General features: G+C 39.4%; 1 protein-coding gene across 1 annotated transcript in view; it reads left to right on the top strand.

The window, feature by feature from the left end:
* ACOT12 (acyl-CoA thioesterase 12) overlaps positions 1–15,441 on the top strand; it is a 42,469-nt gene extending 27,028 nt beyond the window's left edge. The window contains exons 6-15 of the mRNA XM_090276436.1: positions 1,152–1,308; positions 3,013–3,132; positions 3,994–4,144; positions 5,000–5,055; positions 5,340–5,403; positions 6,040–6,123; positions 11,244–11,377; positions 13,127–13,255; positions 14,525–14,651; positions 14,912–15,441. Coding sequence (XP_090132562.1) covers positions 1,152–1,308; positions 3,013–3,132; positions 3,994–4,144; positions 5,000–5,055; positions 5,340–5,403; positions 6,040–6,123; positions 11,244–11,377; positions 13,127–13,255; positions 14,525–14,651; positions 14,912–15,061 — 1,172 coding nt within the window. The 3' untranslated portion in view covers positions 15,062–15,441. The remainder of the gene's footprint in view (positions 1–1,151; positions 1,309–3,012; positions 3,133–3,993; positions 4,145–4,999; positions 5,056–5,339; positions 5,404–6,039; positions 6,124–11,243; positions 11,378–13,126; positions 13,256–14,524; positions 14,652–14,911) is intronic.
* The last annotated feature ends 1,772 nt before the right edge of the window (positions 15,442–17,213 follow it).

Genomic DNA, 17,213 nt, shown 5'->3' with positions numbered 1-17,213 from the left:
TCGACAATAGCAAGTGAGATTTAAGCCTCGCTGGTGATTCACCTGATGATGCAGGAAGCAAAACTGAACACATTGACTGCTTTGCAGGCAAAGTAAATGACTTCTCCATTGTTGAGAGCAAAAACCAATTTGTTGGTAAATGAAGCAGATATGATTCGAAAGAAGCAGAAGGACACTGAGATGTATGACGTATTGTGTCTTCTCTGCTGGTGGCTGCTTTCATTACAAAACAGCAACCACGGGAGGCCACATTCTGTTCTGAAGCTTATATGGTGCAGCAAACTATTCCACATTCTCAGTGTCTGTGACCCTTTATAGCTCTCGGTTCTTCATTTTTAACAACTTTATTGACAGTTCGATAAGCTTTTTGTTGTTGTTTGGGTTTTTTAATTATTTTTATTATTTTATTTTATTTTTCTGTTTTTAGAGAGAGGGGAAAGGAGAAAGAGAGGGAGAGAAACATCAATGTGCTGTTGCCTCTCACGCGCCCCCAACTGGGGACCTGGCGTACAACCTAGTCATGTGCCCTGACTGGGAATCGAACCAGCGACACTTCGTTCGCAGGCCGGCGCTCAATGCACTGAGCCACAGCAGCCAGGACCTGTTGTTGTTTTTATATTTATTTTTACTTACAGTTGATATACAATATTCTATTTGTTTCAGGTGTAAAACAGTGATTAGACATTTATATACCTTACAAAGTGATCACACCAATACAATTTGATAAGTTTGCAGACATGTATACACCCATGAAGCCATTACCCCAATCGAGATAATGACCTATCCATTAATCACCAAATTTCTTTCTGCCCCTTCCTGCCCTGACCTTTTACTCCTCTACTCCAAATGACTCAAGTTTAAATTTAATCGTTTTTTGTCAAAATTCCTGTGGACTCATAAGGTATGTTGGAGTACATTCTCTAAAAGGCCCTTTCTGACCTGTTATCCAAAACACTGTAAATATTCACCATTCAGATGAAAGTCACTCTGTAGAATAAAACCTGTTTATTTCATCAGGAATTTTAAGTCTTTGGGAATAATAATTTTTCTAAAAACCTCATGACTTGAGAACGCTGCTGGGAAGGGAAGGTTGTACATCTCAAGGTCTGTGGTGAACTCCACCATCATTAATGTTTACATCCACCTTTCAGATTTCATTTGTGATGAAGAGGAAGGAACAGTTTCCACCAGGGGCACCTCTGTTCAGAGCATTGAACTTGTCCTCCCACCCCATGCAAACCATCATGGAAATACATTCGGTGGCCAGATTATGGCTTGGATGGAGACGGTGGCTGCTATTTCTGCAAGGTTCTTGGTTTTGACCTTTGGCGTGTAATGTTGGGACCAGTGGGGTGAGAGTAGAAAGGGTCTGAGACCTAGTTTTGGGCAAGTCAAGGATGCAAGGAGAGGACAGTGTTGTCTCTTATCAAAATGAGAAAATGATAAGTCATTTACCTGTTTACCTTAGGATTAACCTGTCCTTTTGTTTGAAGATGAATCTAAGTTCTTGGTTCAAAAATAAAAATGAAATGACAGTTCTCATACTTTATTCTGAATTAGAAATGTTGATCTTGTGACATTGCAAATGTTTGTAATGATAGTTATGACAAAGTACCAATAAATGCAGAATAGAAATAGAAGACAGCCTTTACACTTAAAAATAGTCATTACAAACTTTTGAAAAGGCAATTTACAATTAGGTCTGACCCTCAAAGGTTTGTTAGAGTCATGGACAAAGGACAACTGAAAAATAAGAGGATAAAGGGAACAACTTGGGAGAATACTTTTAAATGCACCTCAGTTTCAAAAACGTTTATTTTATTCTTAGTAGGACATGGAGGTAACTGAGTAGCTTTAAAGAACATGTGTACCCTGAAAATGCATTTGAACAAGACTTTCCCTTCTGACAACTTTTCTAACCACTGAAAACTGTTACAGTTTTATTTCCCCAAAACTACAAAAAATTTATTATTAATATGCCTGTAGTTATGACTATAGTTAGAAAACTGTAGTTATCCTTCCTATAAATTATGCACAAAGAGAGCTTGTTTTTAAAATGAGATTGTCATTCTTAATGGCAATAAAGCATTTGAACCTGTTCTATTGTAAAAACGTACAATATAATTAACTATGGCAGAATCTGTTCACTAAGTATTGACACAATTCTTTAGAGTAATTGAATGACTATGGTGGGAATCTAAAATGTAGAAAATAATAGAAGTAACTTTCTGAGATTAAACATTCTTTTTTTCTTAAAAATTTTATTTATTTTTAGAGAAAGGGGAAAGGAGGGTGAAAGAGAGGGAGAGAAACACCAATGTGTGGTTGTCTGTCTTGTGCCCTGACTGGGAATCGAACTGGCAGCCCTTTGTTCCCAGGCCAGCACTCAATCCACTGAGCCACACCAGCCAGGGCAGACTAAACATTCTTTATAGATATTTCAAAAGTTCACACACGCAAAAATTGTAAAATGTGTACCCTGTAGCAGTTCAAGCTTTGTGCAGCAACCTAGGTCATTTTTCTGTGGGGGGAAAGTTAGTCCTTTGGTATGTGGGTGACTCAGGTAACCCTAAAGCTAAGGAGCTGGTGTGAATGGCAGCAGTCAGCAGTTCCCTTCATGGCGCCGCACTCCGCCCTGGGAGTCACCGCTTCCTATGATTGTAGCCATGAGCTGCCAGGCTGAACATAATCCTTGAATCAGAATGAAAGACATTGTTTTCCGGAGGGACTTCCACAGGAAACAAAGCAAACACAGGACTATCACCACAGGAGCAGAAGCACCAGCTTCTTGGTAAAGACCCCACGGCTTGGGGACATGGTATTTCTCCAAATGTTTGCAGGGAGTCCACAGAACCACTCTCAAGACCCACGATCCAGTCACTGAGTTCACTAGAGTTCAAAGATGTTTACTTAGAAAATACATTCAATGCTAGTCCGTTGTGCCTGTTAAGCGAATCAGCAATTCCTGAAAGTATTTTGGAGAATGATCCATTTTTTTTCTTGACTCATCAGCCGCCTCTGTCAAGCACATCCACTTCTGAAGTCCGTGGACATGTTTAAGTTCCGAGGACCATCTACTGTTGGAGATCGTCTTGTCTTCAATGCCATTGTCAACAATACATTTCAGACCTGGTAGAGTATGTCTAGTGCTCTTAGGCTGCTATAAATGAACTCAAACTTGCACATAAATATGTTTTTAAGTTTTTATTTCAATCTGGAGGTGAACATAGGAACTATTTTAAAGCAAACAAGTTCCTTTTTTTTTTTTTTTTTTTGAAACTTCACTCAACCTTCAAAATTCATAGTCACACATTTTAACCTTGTATTCTGCTTGAGGCCTCCATATACTGAATAAATTGTAATAGGTTGGTTTTTATCTCTCATAATAAGGGTGACTGTATGTCCCAGCTGACTCAGGATGCTCCTGGTTTATACCTGTTGTAATAATGCTTCTTTTCACTCTCAGAAAAGTCCCAGTGATTGTACAGCCAGCCAATTAATAATGGACCTATCATTTATCACCATGAAGTCCAAACCACTTTCTAGGGATTTTTTTTTCCCTTGATATAAAATAAAAATATTTACTTTGGTATTTTTTTTAATGTAAAAAGAATATCTGTATTTCCTATCCAGTTTTGGTAGTTGATGATTTTAATTACAGAACTGTTTTGAGGGGAGAAAACTTGACTTTGGCACAACTCCCCTTTCATTACCATAACATGTTCATGAATAAATAAATATAGACAAATATTCACAACTGGCCTTTACCCACTTGAAATTGGGAAAGTAAAGCAGAAATGCTCCCAGGAGCTTGGACATCAAACCTCTTACCTGGAGAAATGGATTTTAACAGTTGCATAGATTTGCAGACAACAGAGGAAGAACCCAGGACCTCCTTCTCTTCCTTGCTTGGAGGAGGAGGTGGTGGTGTTGGGCAGAGGAGGCCGAGCGCGCTCTGCTTCCCTGCCCACAGCCGTGTGTCACCCTCTGCAGCGTGGAAGTGGGAGTGCGTGTGGAGGCCTTTGACTGCCAGGAGTGGTCTGTGGGCCGGGGCCGTCACATCAACAGTGCTTTCCTCATTTATAATGCTGTGAATGATAAGGAAGAGCTGGTCACATTTCCTAGAATCAAACCCACGTCAAAGGTAAGTTATTAGCACAACAGACTTTCTTTTTTACCAAATCATTCCAGTCATTTGTTGAAATGATGGTGTCACTGGACCTTAAATGCCAGGTCTTTCAGTCTCAATGTCATAGAAATGAGCACTGAACTCAATACAAGATCAAGCACATAGAGTTTACTGAAAAGAGCTTGTGCACAAGGGAGTCGACCAGAAAAGTTGAGCTCCCTAAGGGTTCTTGCAGTTGGCTTGTATATAAGGGCCCTGGCATGGGTGTAGGGCTTGGGAGTGAGGATGACATCAGCTGTCCCTCGATCATCAGTAGTCACAGATCTTTTCCATAGTCAGTGGACCACTCAAAGGGCCTAGAAAATAATTCTTGCACAAATATTCTAGTTACCATATAATTGACAACACAACTATTTTGCAGAACATGATATTAAGAAAGGATGATATCATCATACATTTTTCCCTTTAAGGATATGATTAGGTTAATTTAAACTAAGGAATTTTACTGACAACAAAGAGTCATAGTCAGGCCTCCAAGATGGAGTCCAGGTGTTTCCGCTTTACTGGCTCAATGGGGGCCCTGAAGACCTCACCTCAGCTGGGCCATGTGCTGCTGTTGCAAGCAGAATCTCTTCCTCAGCCCATTTCTGACTCTCTCCTCCCGCCTTACATCCAGTTCTCTGTGCTGTTCCACATTCACCAAACTACCTGCAGTTGTCCTATTGCCAACTCTCACCTGAAAGTTGCATTCATGCAAACATACCGGGTCCCCGTTAGGCTTTCCAACTGACTTAGGAGAGAGAGAGAGACTTAAAATTGTAACACTAAAATATTAGAAATGTATTGATTTTACTTTGTTTTATATTAAAGGATGACTTCAGACGGTATTGTGGAGCTATTGCACGCAAGAGAATTCGCCTAGGCAGGTAAGGGACCTAGGTGTAAGGATTTTATGATGTAAGATCTTACCTGAAAATTATATAACAAAGAGCCGCTCTCTGGGTCTCTTATTCCCAGGTAATGTTAGAGGAGAAGGTCTGAAATTTTCTGAGGCGGAGGCTACAATGATGAAAATTACTCTTTCTGATTGTTCCACCAGCAAAAGCAGCTTTTAAAACTGCTGATTTCAGTTCAAGAAAGTGTCATAGTTACTGTTGTGTGCTAAATGCAGGGACGAAAACTGTTATTTAACATTTTAATTTCTTTCCAGAAAATATGTTATTTCCCACAAAGAAGAGGTTCCACTTTGCGTACACTGGGATATTAGCAACCAGGTGACAGTTTTATAATTTGGAGCTCTTAGTGTAAAAATCACATCATTACAAAAATGAAAATTCCCTTGTCTGATAGATTCAGGTTGTGCCTACACAGGCTAGATGAAAAGGTCACCTCAAAATGAAACAAAACCAAACTATTGGTAACTGGTTACCCCTTGTTTTAATAATAGATACAGTACCCAAATTACAGATTTGGGATCCTCTGCCATCAAATGCACTTAAGCAGCATGGGATATTGAGATCTGGTGTCTTGGCACAATTTTTGCTAAATAACATAACATGCCCCCCTACTTGCATTTTTATTACACAACAACAAAGTATTAGTTGTTTTAATGTTTTTCACCACAAATGTAAAGGGAAATCCAAATTTACTTCTAAGTCATACTGAAGGGCAATCTTGTCTTTGCTCAGGACACCAATTAAAATAATATTTATTTGCTAAGCGTTACAGGCCTCACCTTACCTTGTCTGAATTCTGAATTAAGAGTTTGAGATGGAAATTGTTACCTGTAGCATAGTTCAAAGCTCAACATTATCACTTTTCCTTGAACAATGCCCATTTTCTTAAGCAGGAAATGTTTGATCATGTATCTCTGTGTTGAATTCACAGCATTTTCAATACTTGCATTTTAGGAATCCTTGAGTAATGGCAATGTGGAGGCCTTCAAAAAACTGGTGGCCAAAAGTGGCTGGGAGGTTACCAGTGCTGTGGAAAAGGTAGGAGGCAACAGGTGTATGCACGAACAACTCATGGTCCATCACAAATCAAAATTGTCAGCTGTTGTATTATAGAGTTATACATCTGAAACTTATATAATTTTATTAACCAATGTCACTCAATAAACTCATTCTAAAAGTTTAAAAAGTTTTTTCATGGTGGTGGTGGTTCTGCTTGTCCTGCTGCTTTTAAGAAGGTAAAAAATCTTTCTGAAAAACTGTTTCATCCCTGTCTCTACTGGTCCATTTGGGGTCCTTTTGACATGCCCTGCACCCTCTCACCTCTCAGCTCATTCTCATATCCGACCTCTCTCTGCCCAGATCCTACCTGGTCTTTAAGCCCCAGGGCAAATGCTTCTCCATAAAGCCACTCCTGTCACTCCTGATTGAAGGAACTTTCCTAGGAACTCCTTTGGCAATTACTTCTTTAAAATTAATTTAAATTAAGAGCCATCAATAATTAATTTTAAATTTTTGTAGAACTATTAGAGGATATTGTATAAAAGAACATTCTTATGTTATCTCTGTTTAATATGAAACCCTCCCTTTTTTCAGATTATATTTATGACAAAGATCTGATATTTTTCTTTCTGAGTTATCCCTACTCTGTGCACTACCTTGTGACATTTCTTCCACAGATACATTGAATTGATAATAGTCGTAATAGGAGTAGAACTTTTTATACATGGCCTTTTCCCCTGTCTAGATTATCGACTTTTTAAGAAGAAAGCCTATTTTCTTTGTATCTCTTTTAACACTTTTTCCAATATTTTGTGTCATCAAATTTTAATAAACATGTGTCATTTGGATTTTAATTATATGTAGCTTCAGAGGTGTATTAGGAGACGCTTTGAAGCTGATGGCCGCACTAACTAGGCTGTGAGCTCTCTGAGGGCCATTTTGCTCATCACTATCCTTCCAGAACCCAGCAGGAGCCTCTGGTCCTCAGAGAATGCTCAGTAATGCCCCTTTTTGTGTTCACATTTCAGCGTGCACTCTTTTCCTTGTCAGAGAAGCAGAAGCCTCTAAAATTGGGTAACTCTGTGTTCTGGTTTTCCTGAGGCAGTCCTGGCTGTCCCATTATTATTAACAGTGCCTCAGTGTTCCAGTTCAGATAAATTATATGGTCACTCACCCTGAAATCAAAGCAAACTCAGATGCTATTTCATTGATTCTTTTCAACTCTGACTTTGACCTCCTCTGTGTGTTTTGTTGTGGGCTGCTGGCTTTTATTATGTCTTTGTTTTCACATCTGAGTCCTTCCAGGGTCTCTTCCTTGCTCCCTTTGGATCCAGTTAGGTTTCCAACTATGCCTGGTTCAGTGATGCAGAAACACAGGTTTAACATAACAAAGTGGTTTTTTTTTCTTTATTTCTCAAAAAAGATACTATAAGACTTTGTTTTCTTTTACAAATATGAAATCTGCTTCTGCCTCATTGCTGGCATCTGAGCATTCCTGAGCAGACTGGAAAAATTCATGTCCAAAATGAAGGAAGAGAAGATATTTAGTGAAGTCATATAATATATTAAAACTTCAGTTCTTTGGGATCTGGGGGCCAGAAACAAACCTAAACAAATAAATGGTATATTTGCTAGTATCTAAGGAGAACCATCAATAATTAATTTTTAATCTTTGTAGAGATATTAACGGATATTGTATAAAGAACAATCTTATGTTATCTCTGTTTAATCTGAAGCCCTCCATTTTTTTTAGATTACATTTATGATAAATATCTGATATTTTTCTTTCTGAGTTATCCTTACTCTCCTACTTTTAAACCTTCTATATTCTTTTAATTTTAAAATACCGTTCTCTTACTTTTTTCCTGTCATCTTTTAGTTGAATAATTCTTACAACACAACTGTTAAGAATCATAATTTTTAAGGGTTTAAAATTTTATATATTCAATATAAATTTGTTAAATGACGAACATCTAAGATTTCTAGCATTTGTAATGAAATTGGGCAATACTTACTGTTTTAACCTTTATTTTATTTTCAATGTGTAATAATGGAATTAATAATAGTTACAATACAGGGAACAAAAGATTTACTCTCATCTTAAAAGAGTTTTAGTTTATTTTGGAAACTTCCACATATACCTGAAACAGCTGAAGAATAATTTGAAGATAATTTGTAAATAAGTGAAAGATTATAGTGTTTAATCTGTAAAGATCAGCTCTTAGGCAATTAATTCAAAGTAAAGGGAGACAGTTCTTAGAACGTTGGAGAGGGGTGAAACTTTTCTCCTAGGAGATAGTGTAAGTGGATTGCTGGAGGGGTAAAGGGAGCTTTCTAGGCAGAGAGTAGCTGGAGCCAGATCCTCATGGTAGAAATTAGCATGGGTAGGACACTGGCCTGGCAGGAGTATCTTTTTATTTAGGGAGCAGCTGAGGGGGTACTACAGAAGTTATGGTGAAAGTCAGAATGGCAACCTTTACACGGGACAAAACCCACTACAGGGAGAAGACCAGAGGGAACAATTCTTATTGAGGCTGGGGAGGGGCTGGACCCAGAGCTTCACCTGACAAAGTCTCCTCCTGTTGCCCTCTAGGAAAGTTAGCCACCCCCTTCCCAGGCCTCTGTAAAAACCAGTTTTGTCCTCCTCAGAACGTAGTCTCAGTAATATATTTGTCAACAGATAGTATAAAATGCTAAAATTTTGAGTTATTTCCTCTTGTTATTTTTATCAGACACCCAAACCCATTAAATGGAATCTTATTTGTTGAAAAAATACATTATTAATAAAATGTTAGCAAGCTCCAGCAGATTTTGAACCTACTTACCTTAAACGTCATTTCATAGAATAAAATTCTCCAGGTACCACGTGATAAAACGTTTGAGTTGGTTACAAATGGAATGTAGCCTGTAGTCTTCTGAGAGTCAGAGGGAACTTTATTCTTGGAGAGCTGGTCCTGGAGAATTTTCTCACTAAGCCAAAGCTGGCCTTTCCAAGAGAGTAGGGTTGGAAGAGAGCCAGCATCACTACTGCCTCCTCTCCTTGTCTGCTTCATCTGCTTCGCTGCCATTGACTCCCACAGCGGAGCAGTGAGAGGATTTTCTGCTACCTTCCCCTTCTGGGGGAAGGGTCCGAGTATCATCACTCATGCAAACTGTACTCAGCACTCCCTGGGTCAGTCTGGAGAGGTCTGGAAGGGCGGGATTTAATGGTGACTGCTTAGCCCGATGGTTGCTTTGGCTCTAGAGTGGGAAGCAGCAGCAGCATTGTGTCTGCACCTGGGGAGCAGCTTCCTGGGAAAGGGCTGTCGTAGTTCCCCAGAACTGCTGTAACGTTTACCACAGACTGGGGGCTTAACCACCAGAAATATATTGTCTGGCAGGTGTAGAAGCTAGAAGTCTAAGATTAAGGTGGTGGCACGATTGACCCCTTCTGAAGGAGTCAGCGAGTGAGGGAGAATCTGTTCTAGGCCTCTCCCCTAGCTTCTGTGGCTTGCTGGCAGTCCTTGGTGTTCCTTGGCTTGAGGATGCGTCACCCGATCTCTCCCTCCATCTTCATGTAGGGTCCTCCTAAGGTGCATGCCTGTGTGCACATTTCTCCTTTTTATAGGGACACAGATCCTATGGATTAGGGGCCCAGTCTGCTGCAGTATAACCTCATTTTATTTAACTACATCTGCAATGACCCTGTTTCCAAATGAGGTCACATTCTGAGGTCCTGGGAGTAAGGATTTTAATGTGAATTTGGGGAGGTCACAATTCAACCCTTAGGTGCCAATGTTCCATCCCAGGAATATCAAGAACCATGGCGCTTCATGCCTACCCCCCAAGGCCAGACTCTGATCAAGGCTGTGGAATTCGGGTACTTGCCCTCACCTCCTCTGAGGTTGCAGAGTCCCAACAGCCTGGCTTAGAGCCACATGACCACCAAGCTTTGATAAGGTGATGTCACTCTGGATTTACACCAATGAACCTCTTCCTACTCCTGCTGTACAAGGGCAAAGCCTGCGTTGGGTGAGTCTCAGCCACCAACTGGAGCCCTAGCTGTGGTTTTTGTTCTGTTTGGTAAGTACCCAGAGCCGACACCACATCCTCCTTTGCAGGATCTATTGAAAGACAGACTTGGCACTGTGGTCAGTTGGAGAGGTAAAACAGCATAAGCAAATAGCCTTTTCTTTCTAAGCTGCTTTCAGTCCATTTCTCATTTCTTTATTCTCTTCTTGAAGATATTTAGGTTTAAATAAAGGTTTTCTCCCTCACAGCCTGATTTTTCCATCTGCTTGATTCTTGCAGCGAAGGCTTAACCCTATCTTTGTTTGTCTTCTTACAGCTTGTTGCCATGGGAATTATTATAAGACGGCAAATTTCAACACTAACTTCAAAACACCCTGAAAGAGATGGAGATTTAAAATGGACAGGATAGAAACATGCTCTTAGCGAAACACATATCTCTACTCATTGGCAAAAGCGTAGGAGAGAGTTCAGAGTGACAAGGGATACATTAACGTTTCAGTGTATGTCAGATGGCTCCCCAAGACAGGCCTCCTCTCATCTAGGGAATAACAAGCATTAGAAAGAAACCTGGGAACTGGCCTGCTGGTAGAGAGCCTGTGATTCACAAGGAAAGAATGCTTTGTGCTGAAGAACACGGTGCCTCAGCGGCCCTGCTGAGAGGTTAAGTTGGCTCTAGAGATGGGCAGCTTACTTCCTGGGGCCACTGCCGCCCAGTCGAAGACACAGCTGACTTCTTGGCAAAATGGCCAAGGTTGTAGCCTTGGCTCCAAGGTCTTAGGGGGAGATGAGGCTCAGCAGTCTGAGGATTATTTTCTTTTGTTCCTGAATAGAAGCAGGGAAACATCACAAAAAGATAAACAGAGAAAGGCTGTTTTATATTTTTCATGAGAAAAACTACTGCACAATAGTTAAATAACCCATTCTTGAGTCCTATATTGTTTGGAGGACACAGGAGTGTAGCATCCTGGTCAGAGCTCTAGAGAGCCAAGTATTTGAAATGAAATCTCCATCATTGTTATGTGGGTGCCAAGATGCCTTAGCTAGTGCCATCAGCCTGTGACTACATATATGTGTCTGGGTTTTTTTTTTTTTTTAAGTGAAAACATCATTTTCCTTTTGTAATTTATTTTTCTTGTTATTTTTTTTAGATAAAAATATATACCCTGGAAGAACATGATGTTTTATCTGTTTGGGTTGAAAAGCATGTGGAAAAACCAGCACACTTGGCTTATCATCTCTTGTCTGACTTCACCAAGCGACCTTTGTGGGATCGCCATTATGTGTAAGAATACATTTAAAATATTTTCTTAATCAACCCTGACATCATGGGAAAGATGACCTCCGTGTTGCAGTGCCTCTCCATTGCCCAACACACGACCTCTTGTTTTATTCATTAAAGTGTATTTTTAAAGTTTGCTCTGCACAGAAAACTGCATCAAATGCTACTGAGAGACCAAAAAAACAGCATTATAATCACTTATTTATCACGCATATCGAGTTGGCATGCTTTACCCTATTATAATCATACCAGTGACTCTCCAAGTTTGATAGTGTTTTCATTCAACAAGAATGGTTACCAAGCTTGCACAGCAATAAAGCAACGGAACCCAAACCGGAGCCCGGGTCTGTCAGGCTCTGAGTTCCTCACTCTTGTGCATACACAGTCTCATTGCCCTTGAGGAAATGATTATTGAATTGTTCTTCTCATTTCCCACTCTTGGTATTTAATTGGCGGTTCCTTTTCTTTTCGGTGAAGCAGCACTCCCTGGCGAGAAGCTGGGGGGAGGCTGTGTGAGTGCGGAGGTGAAAGGCAGTCCTTCCTGCCCCCCCCCCCCCCCCCCCCGTCTGATCAGACGCCACTCCTGTCAGCCTACAACTCTTACCTCTGTCTCCTGCAACCCTAACTCAGTCTCCCCTACCCTCCCACCTTTCCTGGAATACAGAGCTGTGCACTTTGTCGATCACTGACAGGGACTGACCGCACTCAAGCTGCATCACTTTCTCCAAGGAGTTCCGGCTCCTGGGCATGCTCAGCGCTTCTAGCATACCTTGCTGAAGGGAAGGATTGGCGAGGTGGGCTTCCTTTCATAGTAAGCATTACTGTTTACTTCCTAATGTTGAGGATGTACATACAGGTTCACCTTTAAAATGACTAAACCTCATTATAATTAATACCATGTAATAGACAATTTAATACCATGAAAGTAAAACATCTCTGGGTTACATTTACATACATGCCGGAATGATACAACGCGGTTAATGCTATCATAATAAAACACTCCAAGTGAAGAGGAAATACTTCACGATTTTCTTGCATCAGTATTTGTAGATAATCTACAAGTACAAAGCTTTTAGTGAGAATAATGTCTAAACTTTGGTGTTAATTCTCTTCAAATGTTTCTCCCACTATTTTCTATTTCACCTGACATTCTAGCCAAATTAAACTTGAATGAATGGAGGAATGAATGAATGAATGAATGAATGAATGAATTCGAATTCAACTCACTTTTCTTATGCACCTACTACATACAATTCAGGTACTATGCCAGGTGTTTTAATTTAATCCTTACAATAATTCCATAGGTATTATTATCTATCTACATTTTATGATGAAAAAAATAGAGTGATTTGCCTGACAGATACTGAATGGCAATCTGGGATTTAAAGGCAAGTTGTTTGATTCTAAACAATGCTCTTTCTAATATACCATCTTCCTTTACCTAAGAGTTCTTCTTGGTCTGTCCATATAATTCACTAGTCTTTACAGAAGAATAATTTTGTGGAAAACAGCTAACTGCTTTTCCCTAAAGTGTTGAGGCCAATGGCCACCATTCTCACCATCGCATGCAGAATTATTTCTTCTGACCAAACAGCTTTCTACAGACAGACTTTTGGGAAATGATGCTAGCTTTGGACAGAAGGGTGAATGCAGAGAGCAATAATGAAGATATACAAACAAACAAAAGAAGTGAATGCCTTATTCTATTAGGTAGAAAAGTACAGCCTTTTCTTCACTGTTCCATTTACATAGGTCCTGTGAAGTCATAGACTGGGTGAGTGAAGATGATCAGATATATTATATCACTTGTCCTATTGCAAATGGTGACAAACCCAAAGACTTGGTTGTACTTGTATCACGAAGAAGGCCTCTTGAAGATAGGTGAGTAAATGAAATTCAAGTGTTATGGCAATGTTTTATAGTATAGAGCAGAAAGAAAAAGTTGATATGAAAATAAGGAAATCAATGTAAGCATTTCTGATCTTGAATGATGTTTGTCTGAAATTTTTCTAAGTGTACCTTTTAGTTACTACAAAAAAAAAAAACCCTCAAATTAATCATATATTAAGTGTCAGCTGTGTGCAAAGCACCATGAAAGATTCCTAAAGCAGTCCCCTTTCCTTTTGCTCCATGCAAAAGATGTAAAACTGATATTTAACAAATTTTTGAAATAATCCATTATCAGTAAAAATGTAGTAAAAGCCAAATAAAATACCAAGAATTGATTTAGGATTCATAAAAGGCTTGATTGTGCTAGACATCCCAAATGGCGACTGCCTGTAGGGCTCTCAAGCAATCAGTGTTTGCCCATGGCTTCTCTGTGAGTACTGGGCTTCTCCAAGCAGTGTCTAGGTTCTAAGGAGAAGGGTCCCAAGGGCAAGCATTCAAAGAGACAAGAAGTGGAAGCTGCCAGAACAGTTAAGGTCTACTTCTGGAACTGGCCAGCATCATTTCTGATGTCAAAGTTGGCCTGTACAAACAATCCCACACATGTGTAAATATTGATGCCCATGAGTGTTCAGTGTAGTATCATTTATTATGGAAAAAGATATTAGAAATAAACCAAAGCTCCATCTTATAAATTATGGTAGAACCATGTTATGGAGTACTGTGCCAGCATTAAAAGAGTAAATTAACTATAGAGGCACCTCCAAAGATTTATTGTTAGGTGAGAAGTTAAATTATAGACCAATATTTGTTAAATGATTATATTTATGTAAAAATATGTATGTGTATTTGCTTACATAAATCTCATATATTTATACAAAGGCTGGAGTAATACACACCACAATGTTAAGTGATCATCTCTAGGATGGGGGTGTACTGTGACTAGGGTGAACTGAAAGAAAATTTCTGTATTCTAGTCTGTAAGGTTCCCTATTGTTTGAGAGTTCTTTAAAACAATGGGTATTATTTTCTTTTATTTAAAAAAAAGAGTGAAATTACAACCCATTAGGGCACAATAAAACCCGTTTGGAGATTGATTCCAGCTTTGTGGATTTCTGCAAAGCATTCATAATTCTCAGGTAGAAAACACGTGTGGCCCTTACTACTATTACTATTGCTTGAATGTAGCCATAGACAATGTCTTCAAATACATTCCTAACTATAGGAATTTCTTTTCTAGCAACTATTCTTCATTTCTTTCAGTAACACTTACATGGTGGCAGTGAAGTCAGTCATTCTGCCATCGGTCCCACCTTCTCCGCAGTACGTCAGAAGTGAAATCACATGTGCCGGATTTCTCATCCATGCTATTGACAGCAGTTCATGCACTGTAAGTTTGATGAAACATCTGCAGGTTAATTTGCTCCTACAGACATGAGAAATCGTTTACTCATATTTCCTAATTAATTGTAATTCTGCAACATGTGTCCACACCAAGGGAATCCTAAGGTCATCCTTTCAAATCCATTCCAGAAGGTCCCCAGAAGAGCAGGGTTATAGCCTCTCCTATATCAACAAGGTTCAGCTCTCTGCTTGAAAAAGCTCCATGTCAATAAGAAACTAAAATATTGTGTTTTCTTTTTGAAACAGGTATCTTATTTTAACCAGATTTCTGCTAGCATCTTTCCTTACTTTGCTGGAAATCTTGGTGGCTGGTCAAAATCCATTGAAGAGACAGCATTTTCCTGTATACAATTCATAGAGAACGCTACTGATGATGGGTCAATAAGCATGTTTTAAGTGGTGAACTGAATATTTTAAATGGTAAACTTTCAATTATCTATAATTGATTTACCACTTATAATTGCAAGCACCCTTATCTCTGACATTTGGCAAGCTTTGGGGCCACTAAATAATTTAATATTGACCTAAGCAAAATGCACTTAGGAAGAGGTTAACAAAGTGCATCTCAGGTCAAGCGCCATTGATTTGGATGAGCATTAAAAGAGCTTTAAGACTTCTAGATCATTCATAACTCTGCTCCGTTCCAGGGGCACAGGCATTAGAAAACTGCCCATAGACAATCGCAATACTGTGTATTCTGTAAAATGGTACAGATGTGGTTAAAATGATTATAAATATTTTTAGGCTACAGAGATGAAATGTGTTGTTTGAAATTTTATAAAATTTTATAAAGTCAAAAATGATAAGTGGGCTAGTTGATTAATAGTGTGGAATTGATTGTTCCATGTTCAGCAGATATCTGTATGTCAGGAGCATCTGACAAGATGTATCACCTGTCTTAGAGCTTTAAATTAGGGAGACATTAAAACATAATGGGATTCAATCAATTTTAGTAATAGGAACAACTTTACTAGTGTCATTTAACATATATTCAAGGTGGCTCACCAATTTAGCATCTGTTGCTATCTATACACATAAAAGTACCTGCAAAATGTGTTATTACAGAAAAGGAGAATATTAGCTGAGCTCTTCTTTCATAACCATCTTCTTTCATTACATTAGCACTTTATTCCCTAGACTTCGACATTCATTATTCTGCTCTGTGATTTGCCTTAACTCATAAAACGAACCAGCACAGAAGTCAGCCTCCTCTACAGGATAACTTTTAAAAGTTGAAAGACTTCTCTGTTAGAGTTTAGAGCGCTTAAGAGGTGAGCTACATCCTGCTGTTCTTTTGTCAAATCTCTACCTCTGCTCAGCAAATGTTATAGTTCTGTGTTAAAAATATAATCAGTACCTGAGCCCTCCTAATCAACTCCACCACTACAACCCTGATCCAAACACCAGCGTCTCTCACCTGGAGTATATGCTTTCAGTTTCTGTTATTGCTTCTCCATTCACTCCACTCTCAACCCAGCAGTCAGATGACGTCATGTTTCTTCTCAAAACCCATGAACAATTTTGCATATCACACAGTAAAAGCCAACACCTTTTAATGGCCAATAAAGCTCTGTGTGGTATATTAGATTATTTTTCAGAAATATTCCCTCCCTCACCACCATCTCCACCTCTGTGAATGGGGTGTACTATTCTACTTCCTGTCTTCATGACCATGTGACTCATTCATGGAACATTAGCAGACGTGATGCAAAGAAAGGCTTGAAAAGTGGACTTGCCCTCACATATCTCTGCCACTGTCATGAGAAAGACATGTCAGGGCTAACCTGTTAGTCCCAGGACAAGGAAGAGAGACATGGCACAGAGCTGCTTCACCTGAGCCTAGCTTAGATCAGCCAACCCCAAACCAAACTTCACAGAGATGTGAACAAGTCCCACTAAGATTAGCAGAGAACCAGGTAAACCTAGCCTAGATGTGACTCACAGGCATGAACTAAGTAAAGGTTTATTCTGAGATCTGTGGTTGTTACACAGCAGAAACTAACTGGTAGAACCTATAAATTATGACCCTTATTAACTATCTGGCCTTTTCCTACCAGTTTGTCCCTCTCTCTTTTCCAGTCATCTTGGCCTCTTTGCTGTTTTCCAACTACCCAGGTCTAGTCCTTCCTCAGTATAATTACATTTATCCATTACCTCACATCAAGATACCCAAGGCTTACCCCCTATATTCCTCCCTGTATATCTGTACAATGGAGTATTATGGATGAACCTTGAAAATATTGTTAAGTGAAGGAAGCCAGTCACAAAAGACCACATCTTTCTGCCTCTAAAATATGAAAGCCTGTTCCCTATTTAGGAGCTTTGACTATTCCCTGTCCCTAAACGTTCTTCCCTATATCTTCACAACTGGTTCCTTCTTGTCATTATTTCAGCAGAAAAATCTCCCCCTCAGAGGCCTTCCCTTGATTATCTAAAATAGATACATAGTCATTTACAACATCTGTTAATTCCCTTTAAACACTTACTCATTTAACTCACTAACGTGGCTACTTCTATGTGCTGAGTACTTCTCAGGATAACTATAGCA

This window comes from Furipterus horrens, unplaced genomic scaffold, assembly GCF_987537825.1.
Source record: "Furipterus horrens unplaced genomic scaffold, mFurHor1.1.pri manual_scaffold_5, whole genome shotgun sequence".
NCBI classification, from domain to species: Eukaryota; Metazoa; Chordata; class Mammalia; order Chiroptera; family Furipteridae; genus Furipterus; species Furipterus horrens.
Note: the sequence above shows the minus strand (reverse complement) of the source record. Positions and strands in the feature narration are given on the sequence as shown.